This window comes from Psammomys obesus, unplaced genomic scaffold (genome assembly GCF_907164565.1).
Source record: "Psammomys obesus unplaced genomic scaffold, mPsaObe1.curated_primary_1811, whole genome shotgun sequence".
NCBI lineage: Eukaryota > Metazoa > Chordata > Mammalia > Rodentia > Muridae > Psammomys > Psammomys obesus.
Window position 1 is genome coordinate 28,450,310 of NW_026587216.1, and position 15,841 is coordinate 28,466,150.

Below are 15,841 nucleotides of genomic sequence, written 5' to 3' on the forward strand. Positions count from 1 at the left end.
TCTTAGAACTAACATCAAAGGCACAGCTGATAAAAGAAAATCTGATCATCTAGATTTTATTAAAATTCAAAAATCGAGCTCTATGAACATGAAGATAAGCATCCAGCTAGGAGAGTGTCTGTGAAAGATCCACCTTATAAAGTACTGTCACATGAAATACACACAAGAGTTCTGAAAACACAAAACATGGAAACTATAAAGCTGTTTTTAAACATGCACAGCAATAAGGAACTGAAATCCATGGCCTTTTACTTGTGGAAGGTCACCGTCTGCGGAAAACACATTTACTTTGAGAGGAGTGTAAGTGACTGGCAGCTTGCTATCATCACCATAAGGGAAGGTCTGGGAACACCCTATGGAGACTCACCCTAGAAAACAGCTGTGACAGTTATCATTCCCACAGGTAGGACACCAGAACAATGAGGGGGATAAGTGAATCTGTCACTAAGTTTTGATTTACAAGTTGATAGGTTAGCCTGTTTGGATTACCTCTTCAACCTTTTCCAACCCCTTGTCTTCCTTCAGATCTGTTCAAGAGCTGCTTCTAAAGGAAGCCTTCTCCTGTCGGCCCTCTTTGTTTATGCACTTTTTATTTCTTCATAGGGTTTATCCCTTCCTACCTCTGTGCTGAACTTAGCATTGTGTCTTACCATGGCCATCAACATCACATCAGTACATGAGACCACACCTATTTCACCCATTATAATATCTGTAGCTCCAGACATAATTCTTGGTCCATACAGAGACAGAGGGAGCTTCCAAGTACTCATTCTTTTAATAACTACTGTAATTATCCAGATCATCATTATAAAGGAAACTTGATGCCATCACCTGCCCAAAAGTAAGTGTAAGGAGATGGATTCAAGTATTTATTGCAACCAGGAGCTGCACATAATGCTTGAGGATTTCAAACACATTATTTCATATGAACCTCCCAACTCTGAGAGGGGGGAAGCTAGTGTTTTAGTTGGCATCTCGATGATGAGAATGAACCCAGGATTTGAACTCTAGTTCTAGGTCAAAGTGAATTTCTCTCCAGTTGATACTTCTCTGTACTTTGTCCTCTCTCCTGAGGCATTCAGTCAACCCATGTCGAAACCAGCGATGCAGACTTTATTAGCCACCCTGACTCATCTTCGTCTACACAGGTGGAAAGATGAAACCTCCTGCCATACACTTTAACAAGCTCTAACTTTCTTATACCACTTAAGGAAGACATGCCTAATCTTGGGTGTTGACTCAGCTTTCACACTGAGAACCCTCTCCTATCGTCATTTTGAATTTGCTTGCAAAGTGGATGTTAGATTGTGGCCTACCCCTTCAAAAAAAAAGCAGGTCCCACAGCCTGAAGAAATAAGGATGGATGAGCATTCAGTTCTCTCCCTGAGACATAACTATGAAGCGGTTATGCTTACGGTTTTCCTGATCCTGATTGATGGCTCCTCCACACTCTTTGTCAACTATGCTATCCCTGACTGCATAGTTTAAAACTTCCTTCCAGCCTCCAAAACTTGGGCTTCTCTGAAGGCTCCTCTGTCCTCCCCAAGCTATCTCTCCTATGGTGGCTCTATCTTTCTTCTCACTGTGACTGGCTGGCCTCACACTTACTGCGTGAATGAGGCCTGAAAAAACTCACAGCAATCTACCTCCCCATGTGCTCCCTCTAGAGCGCTGGAGCTAAAGGCACACTTGACTAAACTATCTTTATGCGAAGCTCTTCTCATTAAATTATGCTTCTTCCATTAATGTATTTATTCACCTTACACCCTGCTCGCAGCCCTCCTCCCTCCTCTCTCCCAGTCCCACTCTCACATCTCCCTCTCCTTATTTCCCAGAGAAGGGGAGACCACCCACGGTACCAATCCACTGTGGCAAATCAAGTCCAAATCATGTCTCAGTAGGATTAAGTGCTTCCTCTTCCACTGAGAGGTCTTCCACAGACAAGGCAGCCCTCACACAGACAGACCCACCAACCAAAGAGCATGCATGGGCATGAGGTAGGTCCCCTACGCATAGTAGCGGATGTTCAGCTTGCTCATGATATGGGTTCCCTAAACAATTGGAGTATGGACTGTCTCTGACTTGGTTGCCTGCCTTTGGATTCCTTTTCCCTAGCTCCTCTCAGTTTTAAGGGCCAGGTTATGCTGTCTTAATGATATTTTACCCTTCTAATTAATGCTCTCCTACTCAAGGTTCGCTCCTGACCTCCATGCTCTTTTTCCTAATAAACTTCATTCCTGAATGGCTATGTGTCAGCTCCTTTCCCAAACCCACAAGGGCTGCTCTTTATTTTGATATTTAATGGTAGAGTCAGAAGGCACTGAAACTGGCAATTTACTAAATAATTACCCTCAGAAGTTTGGGTTATTCTCCAATGAGATGCATTAAGTATGTAGCTAAATGCCACCATCATGAGTGCTTTGTCATAGGCACAGCAGTATGTAAACCCTAACTTTACTTACGTAATCACAATTAGCTTTAATGTTTAGTATGTGCCCAACATATCAATGTGTCTTACTGTGGCTAAGGAACTCACTCACAGGGCTGCTTGCTCATTTGGCAAAAAAAAAAAAAGTCACTTTGAAACCACAGAGGATAATGAATGTTGATGGGAGCTTAGAGGTCCTCAAGTAGTATTTTAAAGAATGAACAATAGGTGACATCACAGAATCATTTTCTTAGCCTTCAAGGAAGCTGCCTACTACATTCAAGTAAAAATATATACCTTTCTATACACACCAGCAGAAACCTCACAATTTATTTAAAATTTTATTTCAATAATCATTCACTACCTTTTGCCATACAGCAAATCTCTCTTGGGTATAACTAACTTCCTCCTTCAGATTCTTGTTCTTTCTTGTTCATAGTGGAAATGAAAATTGGAGAGAATGCTACCCTTGCTAACTTAATTAATAGAAATAGTATTGTTATTTTTAATTTCATCATCCCCACAGATGTCCCTCAAGTCCAAGTCATTGTGATCTCTCAGTTGGGCCATTCAAATGCTTTCTAAGTAGTCTATGGGTCTTTGTAACATTAAACTTAGAGGCATCATTTTGGATATGTAAACCAGGTCTTTTTCACCTGGCAACCAAGAACATGGAGAATCTCAGGGGCAGGAAGCCCTACATGGTCCCACCTTCTATTTGATTTCATACTCTGTTCTCTTCCTTTGCTCTACCATAACCAAGAAGGCCAGCATGTTGCTCTGAGAACATGCCCCACATTCTCCTACCTCAGAGCTGAAGTCTGACAGACTCCTTATAATGTCCACGTGACTATCCACAAGCCCCTCAGAACCCTGTTCTCCCAGACCAGATCAACTCCCCATCCAATCAGCAGCAACTTTTACTCTATTCCTTCAGCTTTACATTCTAAACTATTTTACTGTTACTTTTAACTCGATGTCTAATTAATTCGTTTTTCTGACTTGTCATTTTCTTTCCTCACTTCAATTTTTAATCCCACAGAAGACACCATCTGTTCAGTATTCCTTTGAACCTTATACCCAGAAGAGTGCTGGCAAGAAGTATTCAAATGAAGTTTTGATGAAACAAATAAAGAATGATTATCATTATTATCATATTTTCTCAAATCGTGGACTTGAAGTGGGCACTTACTGTGTTTCTATGTATCAGAGTAGCCCACTGAGAAAGTAAATAAGAATGACTCCCTTCTCTGAAGACATTTCTAACTTCTATTATAATACATAGGATCCACATACTTGTGAAAGACAGAAGGCACATAAAACTGTCTTTAAAAAATAAACTGGAGATTTTTTTTTTTGGACTGGTAGACATCTTCTTCTTAAACATTCATGACAAGGTTGAAATAGTAGAAGAGTGGTGGCAATTTGCAAAATCTTAAAGACGTAAAAGTTAATCTATGGGCCCACTGCTTAACAAGTCCTGTTAACTCAGGTATGACTCCTAAACTGCAGCCTTTGCCAGCATTAATGCTGGGAAAGAGCCAACTCAAAGAGACCTTTTTCAATCGTTCCGTTTACATGACTCCACGCCAATGAAAAAGTGTTAACATCTGCTACCAGCGACATTCTACGTGCAGTCGCTACTCACTTGCTACCAGCGGCTCCTCTTCTGACGGTCTGAAAAAGAAGGAGACTTTCTCCAAGTCAAACAGAGCAACCAGCGTATCCTCTAGCATGGCTTGTTCATCTTTCTACAAGAAGGAAAAAAGTCTATGAGATAACAGTATGGGGTGCTGTCAAATCCCACCGGCACAATGTAAGTCCAAACCAAAACCATTCCACTTCCGTTTCATTTCAGGGATGTGTCAACACGTCCCTGAGAACCCCCCCGTCCAAAATGAAATGACGAAGTCCTACATAGTGACATGTTCCTTGCATGGTTTTATGGTTTCCTATTTTTGTATTTTATTAATAGTGAAATGATTTTATACATAATTTTCAGCCCAGCTTGCAAATAGTCTAGTTATACTGATCTCATTTACAAATAATCCATACTTTTGCCTTTTCCTTCTAAAATCTCATAAAGTGACACTTAAGAAGGAAAAAAAAATCTCAATTTTAAGATAAACACTACAGTAAAGCACAGCCATCCTGTTTTATAATAATTCACTTGTCCAAGTACTGCTTATTAGAACTATGATAAAAGCAATTTCCATGGATAGATGTATTTGTCTTTAACAGAGTTTACATACAAATATGATGTATACCCTACCATCTTTGTGCAGTCCTCAGCCTAGACTACGAATAGGAATCCACTTGCCTCATTTCTATAATGAGATTTTTCCATGCATACAACAAAATAACCTCTAAAAGTTCTTTCACTACACTCATCCTGCTTCACCATACAATAAGCTCCGAGCAATGCATCGAAGTGTCAGAAGCATGTTGAACTTGTTTGAAAGGGTAACCCATATTAATAAGAAAACAATTGCTATATTCAGAGATAACTTCTATGTGTACAATTAATTTTATCATCATAACGAACCTAAGTATTCTGTAGAGACTGTATTAACTGCTAACAAGAAGGCCAGAGGTGAGCGCTGGAAAGACAGTGTCTCTGAGATAAGCACACGAGTGTGTGAGTGTGTACACCACAGAGGCTGGAGAAGGATGCTCGATGTTCCATGCTCTCTCTTTTTACCTTGCAGACAGAGTCTCTTACTGAACCTGGTGCTAGCCCCACTAGCAAGTTCTAGGGACCCTCCTTCCTCTCTCTCTCCCACTGCAGAAGTAGAGTTCCAGACACTCAAGAGGGCATGACCAGTTTTGTTGTTGTTCTGTGAATTGTGATTGCTGAGGATTCAGAATCAGGTCTGAACGCATGTTCGCCAAGAGCTCTCACCCACTGAGCCATCTCCCCAGTCTCCTAAACTCCTTTTGAAGCAGGAGAAAAGTGTCTTGTACCTGGAAGTTTATGGACTGGAAAAAAAATTTATCATTTCCCTAATGCCAAGGAATAGAGTTAGGAGAATTGTTCCAGGCACCTCCGCCTCCGAACACTGCAATGTGAGCGATGCTGTTTCAGTGAATGTGACAGAGCTCAGTAACAACTGCCTGTGTCTAGAGCTTTCGGGAGCTTTCGGGAGCATGGTCCCCGGTTACCACAGCTTTCAGAGAGCCATAGCCGCAGGTGAGCTTGTGCTTTCATTTACGTCTTTATTTATTGATCCAGGTTATCATTTAACTATAGCATTTCTCTCTTCTCTTTCTTCCCTCTAAACTCTTCCATGCATCCCTCCCCGCTCTCCTTCGAATTAATGACCTTCTTTTCCACTAATTATTATTGTGTGTATATGTGCAGATGTAGGCACACATACATTCTAAATATAAACTTTTCAGTCTGTATGGTGCTATTTGTATGGACGCCTTCAGGGCTTTACATTCTCAATGCAGAGTTTTCCTTGAATTATTTTTTTAGAGTAAACTCTGGTTGAAAAATCAGTGATTGAAATAAACATGAAGATTTCACAAGGCCAGGTTGTAAGGGGAGCACAGTTTCGCTGAGATTTGCAACTCGCGGAGCATGGGATTCACATATCAGAATACCCTGCTCGGAGTCTTTAGTGTATGTAGAACTGAAACGCTTCTGTCATCGTTTAATGTTAGAATATTTTCATCACCTCCAAAAGAAATGGAATATCAATAAGCCCCTCTCCCTGGAGTATCTACTCCAATTTTTTGCTCCAGGCAGTCAAATGTCTACTTTGATCTCAGAAATGTATCCACTCAGCAAGCTTCATCACAATGTAGGCAGTCTGTGTTTTTTTTTTTTTTTTTTTTTTTTTCCTGCCAGGCTGGATTCCTTACGTTTGTGCTTCTAAGATTCATGTACAGTTTAGCACTCATAAGTACTACAAATGGTCTCTGCGCAAATAAGACTTTATTACATAAAACACACATTTTCCTTATCCAGCCATCCACTGATAAACACCTGCGTTGCTAACAATATTTATGTATTTTGAATAGTGCTGATAGGACTGTTTGTCACAGGTCCTTGTGAATAGAAGCTTGTGTTTCCCTTGGGAATGATGCAGGTACTAGAATTTCAGGAATACAGGAACTATGTTTAATGTCTTGAAGAACCGCTAAGCTGTTTTCCAAAGAGGTTGCCTTATTTTACATTCCCTGACTCATTTCTGAGGATTATGATTTCTACAGATCCTCACCAACACTTGTTGTTGTACAGAGCTCTATCTTCGTACTTTGAGTTGCCTTTCTCTACTGGTACCTGATACTGTCTATCTGTCATGTGCTTAATGGCCATTTTTACATCTTCTACAACAGCATCCAAATCATCATCCCACTTTTACATTAGGTCATTTTTTTTATTACTGTTGAGTCCTGAGAGTTCCTTATACATTCTAATCGATGCGATTTATTGCCTCTATGATTTCTAAATATTTTCTTCTAATCTTGGAAACTTAAAATTAAGCTTAAAGTCAATGCAGTGACAATTGATTAGATATCAGAAGCTTAACTAAAGAGAATAGAATAGAAATAAAATCTCACTCATGCTTTCATTCATTCATTCAATCAACAAAGACTGCTACTATGTTAGGAAGTAACCTGACCATCATGCAAAACTTGGATATGCTATGGTGTTTTTAATAAAAGCACATCTTCTAATGTGTTTCACTTTAAATCAACCAAGTAAGTAATTTATTGCCCACATGGAGTGCATAGAATCTTTTCTAAAGAATCTACTTCTGTATCTCTTAGCCAGTCTGGGATGGAAGCCCCTACTTTTTCATTCCGGAGTGTTCTATGAATGTGCTGTACAAAAATCACTTCCTCATTCAACAGTAAGAAAGTGCTATTTCGATAGATCAACACATCTATACTTGTTTTAAAACTCTGTCACTTGGTAGCTACATTTTCTACTTGTACTTTAACAGATAAAACAGGCTCTCCTGTTCAAAATCAGAAATCCATTTAGTGAGCCCTCAAAACGTTTGTGCAAATAAAAGTGAACATTTGTGCGGCAGGACATCACAAAAACTACAGAAAGTCTATATGGAAAAATTCCAAAGTTCTCTGTATTTCAAATATTTCAAGATCCATTCTTCACGTGTCTCCATGCTTGAACTTGGCACTTTCTTCTATAGATGTTATAGTTTTCTCGCTCATTCAAAGAGAACACTCATTCAAAGCACGAACCGGAATTGTTTAGCACATGTAAATTTTAAGCAGATTGCCAGACAGTAGCTGCTCCGTGAAGCATGCCCCAGATATTTTCATCAGTGGCAGCTCTGGTATCATGGGAGTTGTTATTTCTGGACTGAATGGATTTTATAAGAACCCACTTTTTTCTCACGACTTTTTCCAGTCAGTGCTTAAGGACCTAAGAATTGCTAACAGTGGAGTCCTTCCCAGCTTTTAGCAGCCAGAAACAAGATCTAAAACTCTGAAGAGAAGAAGCACATTCTGCATTCTCATTAAAGCCTGAATGACCACAGGGGGAAATCTTTCTTTAAAGCAGCGGAGACCGTGGAAACAATGAAAGAGATAATGAGAAAGAAATGGCCATGTGCTTCACATTTGGTAACATGTCACCATGTTCCTTACAGCTCATGCAGGCAATGGGAGTCGTAAGATTCCTTACCAGATTTGGTGAGAGAAGTGACTGGAAGTGAAAAAGAACACCTGCATTCGCAATCTGGTCCAGCCACCTTCTGCTGGCTTCCCAAGTCTCCATTTCATTTTCCTTGCTGTTGTCAAACATCTGGTTTAGGGCAGCCATGAGCTGCTCAGAGAAGGCACAGACAGTCGCCACGAGACTCTGGCAGAAAACCATGTCTCTCCGGAGCTGGGTTTCACTATCTGTGATTGAAAGGAACACAAAGGAAGCTTTATTGCAGTAGCCAGGTGTGATGACACATGCTTTTAATCCAAGCATGATCTCTGTGAGTTCATGGCCAGCCGGGACTTTATGGTAAGTTCCAGGACATCCAGGAATACATAGCAAGACCCTGTCTCAAAAGAACAATACAAAATAAACATGTTGCAGAAACCATCACCAGCATGGCATGATAACTGTAATGGTACAGAAGTGGCACGCATGCCCTGGCACTTACCAACAGCTTGCTGAACAGACTCAAGACCCACTCAGCATGAAAGAAACCAGGTATTTACGAGAAACCTCTCGTGGAGAAGAATGTAAAACTGCCTCTTTATTAAACCAGCATAATCTATAACTACATTCTAAATATCCTTATGCTCTCGGAGGAGTGTAATATTCATCACTCATTGAAGAAACTTCTCTTTGAAACAGACACCATTATAGACATTTACAACCAATCAAAACACAGCGTTGTGGAGCGTAGTCCCTATGGATACATGTACAAAACAAAATAAAATAAATAAGGAAGACATGAATTTGGGCAGGATATATAGTCAGAGGTCCTGGGGTAGCTGAAGTAGAGAAATGAAGGATGTATATGCTCAACCTACATTAGGTATATATATATGAAGATTCTAAAGAATAAAAGTAAAAATGAAATTTTTTTCATTTGCACTGTGACTCTATTTTGTGCTCATTAATATATTATATAAAATCCTGAGGAAAATATAAAGCTTTGCTTATATATTATTTTTAACTCATATGACACAATTTTTATTTGCTAAAAAGACTTAAAAGTCTAACTGTAAAGTTTGTGCTGACAAAGAACATTGTTAATATTTTATATAACTATCTTTGAAACCTACCCAAATATGAATGCATGTGGGCAAAGACTATTTGCTGAACAATTAACTGTACTAGCAACCAGATCTATAACTTATAAATTAAATCATTCAATTTCCTGATTAGTAAATATGTCTACATTTATAAGACTAGGGATTCCTATATTTCCCCTGACATACTAATATATTTAATTTCAGCATAAATTGATTCTAATATGCTTAGGAGAAATAGTATCCTACAGCTGAGTGAATTTTGGTGAAGCAGATTTGAACATATGTTTTACACGTGCCCTGCCTCTCTAGGGCCCGTTTGTAAATGAAGATGATGGAATATCCAGGACTCACTAGGCTTGAGTACAAACTACCACCTACATAATCACAGGCTGTGCTTTCTGCATGGGGTGAGACCCTGTTTAGGGCAGGAACCCGGGGCAAAATGACCCCCTCCCAAAAGTGGTCTGAGGATACTGAGGTCTTAAAGAACCCCATGAAGTGAATAGCTATTACCAATATTAGTAGAAAATATGAAGACAACGATGTCTTCAATGTTGAATTCTCATTTTATTGACAGAGGCAGGATTTTTTAAGTCATTTACCAACAATATCGAACATCTGCTTTTAATGACCATCAAAATTATGTTTCCACACAATAAAGTTGTTTTGTGTTACTTTTAATATAAGGAACATTCACTCTTGACATTTTTCTTAGAAAATAGATTAAATATCGAAATATCCAATATTCTACTGAAAATATTCCCTTGTTAGGCTGAACTACATGAGTGTTCTCCTTTGGCAGAGAGAAAGGATTGAATATGCTATCTATAAGGTTCAACTTACTCATTTAACCAACATTTGTATGTTAGACTTCTCTCTTAAATATTTCTATACCACGTGTCCTGCGCTGCTAGGTGGGAAAGAATTTTTTGCAAGTATCTAGCCAACACGAAAACTGGAATAAACTTTACTCATCTCCCCCACACACACAAAAAAGGAAAACACCTGATTTGAGGTCATTCTTAGACTTCTTGCAATCTGTGGATACAGTTCAACTTAGCCACATTTACAAAGCCTGTGAGCTCAAAAGTATAGTAAAAAAATGGGTCCTCTTTTTTTTTTTTCTTAACTTTCTTACTATCCTTTTTTGTTGTCCTAGATGAAAGCAGAAAACCTGGATAAAGTTTTAATAATGCTCAGTAACTCAAAATAATAAAAAAAAAATCGGAAGAAATTGCTGATATAAAGAGTGGGAAGCTGTCTTCTAGGGAGGAAAGGCTCTGGCCTCCACATCAGTCTGAGTAGGATCACAAGGGTTAATAACTAGTTAAAATAATGATGTCTAAAGTACTTCTGAAAAGGAATTCTCAAATTTTATTCTTTACATCACCCCAATACTTAGACGCTCCTTGGGCTCTCTATCTAGTCTCTCTATAGTCTATATACATGTAAGCCAATTTTCACTCAACCTTTATCAAATCAGATGAGACCACAATTAACATTCAAAAGTGTTGATAGCTCTGCCAAATGTACATTGTTCTTGTTCACGGGTTCATTTTAACACTGACTGTCCTAAGGGAATAAGGCTTGGTATCAATTACCGGAGTGGGAGGAGCCCCAGTCAGAGCCTTGACCATACTTCTATCCATAACTGAATAATGGATGAAGACATGCAAGTTGTCTTGGACAACAATGTTGTTTAAATTTTATACTAACAAAATGTTAAATGAAAGTCACTCAATAAACGCTCACTGTTTATGGGGTGATACTCAGTCATCACTTTGCAATTTTTTAGGAGAGAACAGATGACTTGCTTATGTGAACTTCAAAGCATATTCTACTTTATATACGGAGTAGAAAACTCAGTAGCATCAAGGTCACTGATAATAACCCCTACCTGTTATTCACAGCTCCTCAATATCCCAACCCCTCTTTTCCTCCCATAATGCAGTATGACTTTTAGAGCTGTGATACTGTCACAGAACAAAGAAGTGTGTGTGCACAGATCTGCACTGAGTCATGTGGTAAAGCTTGGCACCCTTCAAACAATGAATGTCTTGCTAAATGGCCTCATAACCCATGTTTTGTTTCTATGCCCCGTTAGTCAGAAGAATCACCCACAAACGTTAGTGGTAAATGCATTGAAAGGCTGGACATCTTTACATTGTTGAAATATTGTATCTCCCCGTGTGAAATTTTCCTTGTCTATCAGGAAATATAATGAACTTATTTCTGCCATCAGAGACCTAGGACATCTCTCTCTAAGATGGATAATTAACAGCACTCTGAGAGTCTGTTTATCTAGCTGGATTCCCCATTGGATCATCAGTGCGTTAAGGGCAGAAGTTAGACCCACAGACTTCAGAGGCAACTAACGAGCCTTTAGCTAACATCTTAAGCCAATGGGTTTGCGCTGGTCATATAACTCAGAAATAGAACACTTCTGGACATGAACAAGAACAAAGCTTTGGGTTCAATCCCTAGTGCTGGAAAGAAGAAAACACTAAGATGAGATTCATTTCTGCTTCTGACCTTAGGTCTCTAATATGACAAATAGAATTTTAAGTGCCAGGCACTTATTAACAAAATGCAGCATAATGGGTTTATTGTGGCAACTACTCTGTTCTTAGCATCTAGCAGTGCGTGGCACCGAATGGGTACCTGGTCAAGTTCCTGAGCAGAGACAGAACAGAATGATAAAGAAATGAAACAGAATCTTTTTTGTGCAAACAAAAACGTACTCTTTTCCTTTAAACTATGTAGTCATTCAAAATTCCCCAGTGTCCTTCCATACCAAAGCTCTTCTCACTTCCTAGTCTTATAAAAAAAATAAAATAAAAAAGAAGAACTCTAGCAAGCATCTTAACAGCTGTACCAAGCTTCTAGCAAGAGAAGCTAATTATTAGCTTGCTAATTATTTTTGTGGAGTACGATTTTTCTTGTAGTGGGGATATATTTGAGGAAAATGTTCTTTGTTCCTGTAAAAAAGCTTCAATCCTCTTTCAATACTTAAGTGTCTACTATATCTATCTTCTATAAGCATCTAAAAAATTCAATACTCTGTGTAATCTTACCTATTTACCAGTCTAAGCGCCTTAATTTACTGCTCAGAGAACAACTCTGAAGGGGATAGTGGGGATACATAGAAATGTTGATGGAGAACATACTGACACCAAGACAGCCCAGGGGAAAGAAAGACAAGCGCAGACACGAAGACAAAGACTTCACAGAACAGGAATGGTAGTGAGGCTGCAGCTGGTCAAAGGCTTCCTGGAGAGGGAGAAGCCACCATAGAAGAGCACTCCCACACAGGCTGTCCAATCCTAAGTGGCCAGCCCTGGACACATAAATACAGGCAAATCTAAATGGACTCAGTAGATTACATATACATGTGTGCATATATATGTGTATGCCTGTGTGTGTCTACATATGTGTATGCCTACAATAATAATAATTCAAGAGAAGATCAGGAATTTGGGAGGGGATACACACAGGAGTCAGAAGATGGAAAGGTGGAGATGATGTAGGGTTATGTATCAAAGTCCTAAAATAAAAGAAAAGAAAAGAAATTCACAACTGCCTTTGCTATTTATTAAATTAACTCACTGGGGATTATTTTGGTAAACTCTCGCGACAGTCAAGATCTGAGTTTAATAAACACAGTCTACTAGTTGCTATTATTCTCCCAAAACAATATAAACAATAATAGTTGTCCCCAATAAAATTTGCAAAAAGGAACCTGTGAAATGCCTTTAGAAAAGTTTTTAAAAATGTAATTTTTTTGAAATTATTGTGATTAATCAAGAAACAAGGTGCAAACCAGCCACCCAACAAACAGAAAGCCCTTTTTTTGGTTGACTCAACTCATTTGTCACCAAAACTTTGCAAGTATGGCAGGCTCTAAAACTGTCCTACACCCTACCTGTAGCCATGTGCTTGCAATATAATTTTGAGCGTCCTACCATCAAAACGAAAATCCCAAGACGAGTGTGGCAGCATTTCCCAGATATTCGAACGGTTGAGGCAAGAGGATCATTTCAACAAAGGAGTTCAAGGCCAGCCATGGCAACTGAGTGTGAAGCTGGCTCTTAAATCTTGAACAAACAAAAAAACAAAAGAAACCAAAAACAACAGCAACAAAAACAAACCAATCGCAATCCAGGAGAGGAGCTGTCTCTACTCTTTCACTGGAACCAGCTACTTGGTATCACTGTAGCAGTAATGCTGAGCTCATGCCTGCTTCCACAATACCCATTTCCTGAGTGCTAGGTTTTATTATTATTATTATTATTTATTAATTACACTTTATTCATTTTGTATCCCCCCATAAGCTCCTCCCTCCTCCCCTCTCGACCCCACCCTTCCTCCCCTTTCTGCATGCATGCCCCTCCCCAAGTCCACTGATAGGGGAGGTCTTCCTCTCCTTCTTTCTGATCTTAGACTATCAGTTCTCATCAGAAGTGGCTGCATTGTCATCTTCTGTGGCCTGGTAAGTCTGCTCCCCCCCTCAGGGGGAGGTGATCAAAGAGCAGGCCTATCAGTTCATGTCAGAGGCAGGCCCTCTTCCCATTACTATATAACCCACTTGGACACTGACCTGCCATGGGCTACATCTGTGCAGGGGTTCTAGGTTATCTCCATGAATAGTCCTTGGTTGGAGTATGAGTCTCTAGGAAGTTCCCTGTATTCAAATTTTCTTATTCTGTTGCTCTCTTTGTGGAGTTCCTGCTGAGTGCTACTTTTAGGAGGGTTGCCATCATGCCATGCTATGGACGCAACCAACGGCTTCCTGACTGTTAGGACAGCACTCTACCAATGGAGCTACATTCTCAGACTATCAATTATTTCTTGCAACACATAATTTGATGGACATTTATGACAGCTACTACTTTAGGTATTTTTTGACAATAAAAATAAATGGCACCTGCTTTACTTAAGGAAGCTAGTGACATACCACCTGTAATTTAGACTCAGATCAAATGTTTAATTGTCCTTTGGTATCACTGCTAATTATGCTGAGCTCCTACTAAACGCATGGTATAAGAACATTAATGTAAGATGTGGAAATGTTCATATAAATCCTTGGCCATGAACAACAATTAGATGGTTTCATGATGAATCCCATATTCATAACAATCACTTTTACCACAGCCTATACCCTTTCTCCTTGTTTTGTTGAGGGAAGGTATTGCTGTATAACCCAGAATGGCCTTCAACTCCTTCATTGGCTTCCTGAGGGATGGGATTGCCTGCCTATGCTCTCATGTCCAGCTTTCTCTTTCTCTTATTAATGAGATTGTTTTAATATGCGTTTATATGCATTTTTATATGTACTGATGATCAAAATCGAGCATGTGCTTTTATGCTCTTATTAAAGCACTTAAATACATTTTTTTTTAAAAAAAAAATTCTTTTCAGCACTTTGGGGAAGGCAGGTATCAGAAGCCCATTTATCACATAGAGTGGCAGAAGGAATTGATTTCCTATTTTAAGAATGTTATAATCCTGGGCCACAATGCTTCTGATGGTAAAAATAGGACAATGCATTACCTGAGTATTCAAGGAGAGCCAGCAGGATCCGACACTTCACCTCTGCAGAGAAAGAACAGACATGCGTTAACTGTCCACTCTGTTCCTGCAACACACTGCAACATGGTAGCAAAATTTATCATGGTCTTATTATATTAGGTAAGCAAAATGCTATTTACTTGACATTCTGCTGCTGCCCATCTACACAGATAAATGCAATCAACTGTTCAAAATGCCAAAACATATTTCAGCTCCAAATTACACAAGTAATAGAATATCGTTTCAATCTTGCCAAATTCTAGGTAATCCTTATCTACTTCGGCCTGTATGCTCTCTTCCCTAACATATTTAAGTTGTATTGTTAAGCCGTGAAAATAATGCTTGCTACTATGACTAAAAATTTCAGAGAATAAAAGTGCATGTATATACAATAATGCACTCTGCTATTCCATCCCACACAGGAATAATCACAAATATTTGCCAAGTACATATTAATTTCTTAATTATCACTGTGTTCATCTGCAATCGATAGTAAATTATGCACTTGTATTAGGTAAATTTTAAAAAGTATGGAGTTCCTCCTATGTAACCAAGATTATGGATGGAAAAAAATGTTACAAAGCATCCTGTCTTAAGTGTCAGAGAGAGCAGGTAGGTTAACTGATCAGGATTTTAGACAATACTTCAAAGCACACGGAACATTTACAAACAAGACTGACAAAACAAAAGCATATCAGAGACAAGAAAGCACATTGAACTGAAAACCGGTTTGCTATACTCTACCTTCATGGCTTTAAAAATCTAATAATTACTGTCAGTCTCAGCTCATTCATAGATGATATCTACTTTATCTATATAATGGCTTGTATAGGAAAAATAAACAGCAAATATACTCAAGGTCTTTGAACGTTTGTTTAATGCTGTATATACCAAAAAAAAAAAGCTACTCCTTTAACTGAGAGCTGGCTGAAGAAGATACAGACTCTACAACAAGAAAATACTTCATAGAAACTTGGGTGTAGACCACCAGGGAGAGGGAGCATACGTGGGAATGGTGCCAGAAAAGAAATACATGAGAACATGAATAACAAATAATCCAATCATTTAGCACGGAGAGATTGTCACCATGCCATTAGACACCAGAACTGG

General features: G+C 39.0%; 1 protein-coding gene across 2 annotated transcripts in view; it reads right to left on the reverse strand.

Moving 5' to 3' along the window:
• Window positions 1-15,841, reverse strand: part of Prex2 (phosphatidylinositol-3,4,5-trisphosphate dependent Rac exchange factor 2) — a 288,407-nt gene that overhangs the window by 86,589 nt on the left and 185,977 nt on the right. For both annotated transcript variants that reach the window (XM_055603275.1, XM_055603276.1), the window contains exons 31-33: window positions 14,714-14,755; window positions 8,091-8,308; window positions 4,077-4,179 (exon numbers count right to left, since the gene is read on the reverse strand). In XM_055603275.1, coding sequence (XP_055459250.1) covers window positions 4,077-4,179; window positions 8,091-8,308; window positions 14,714-14,755 — 363 coding nt within the window. The remainder of the gene's footprint in view (window positions 1-4,076; window positions 4,180-8,090; window positions 8,309-14,713; window positions 14,756-15,841) is intronic.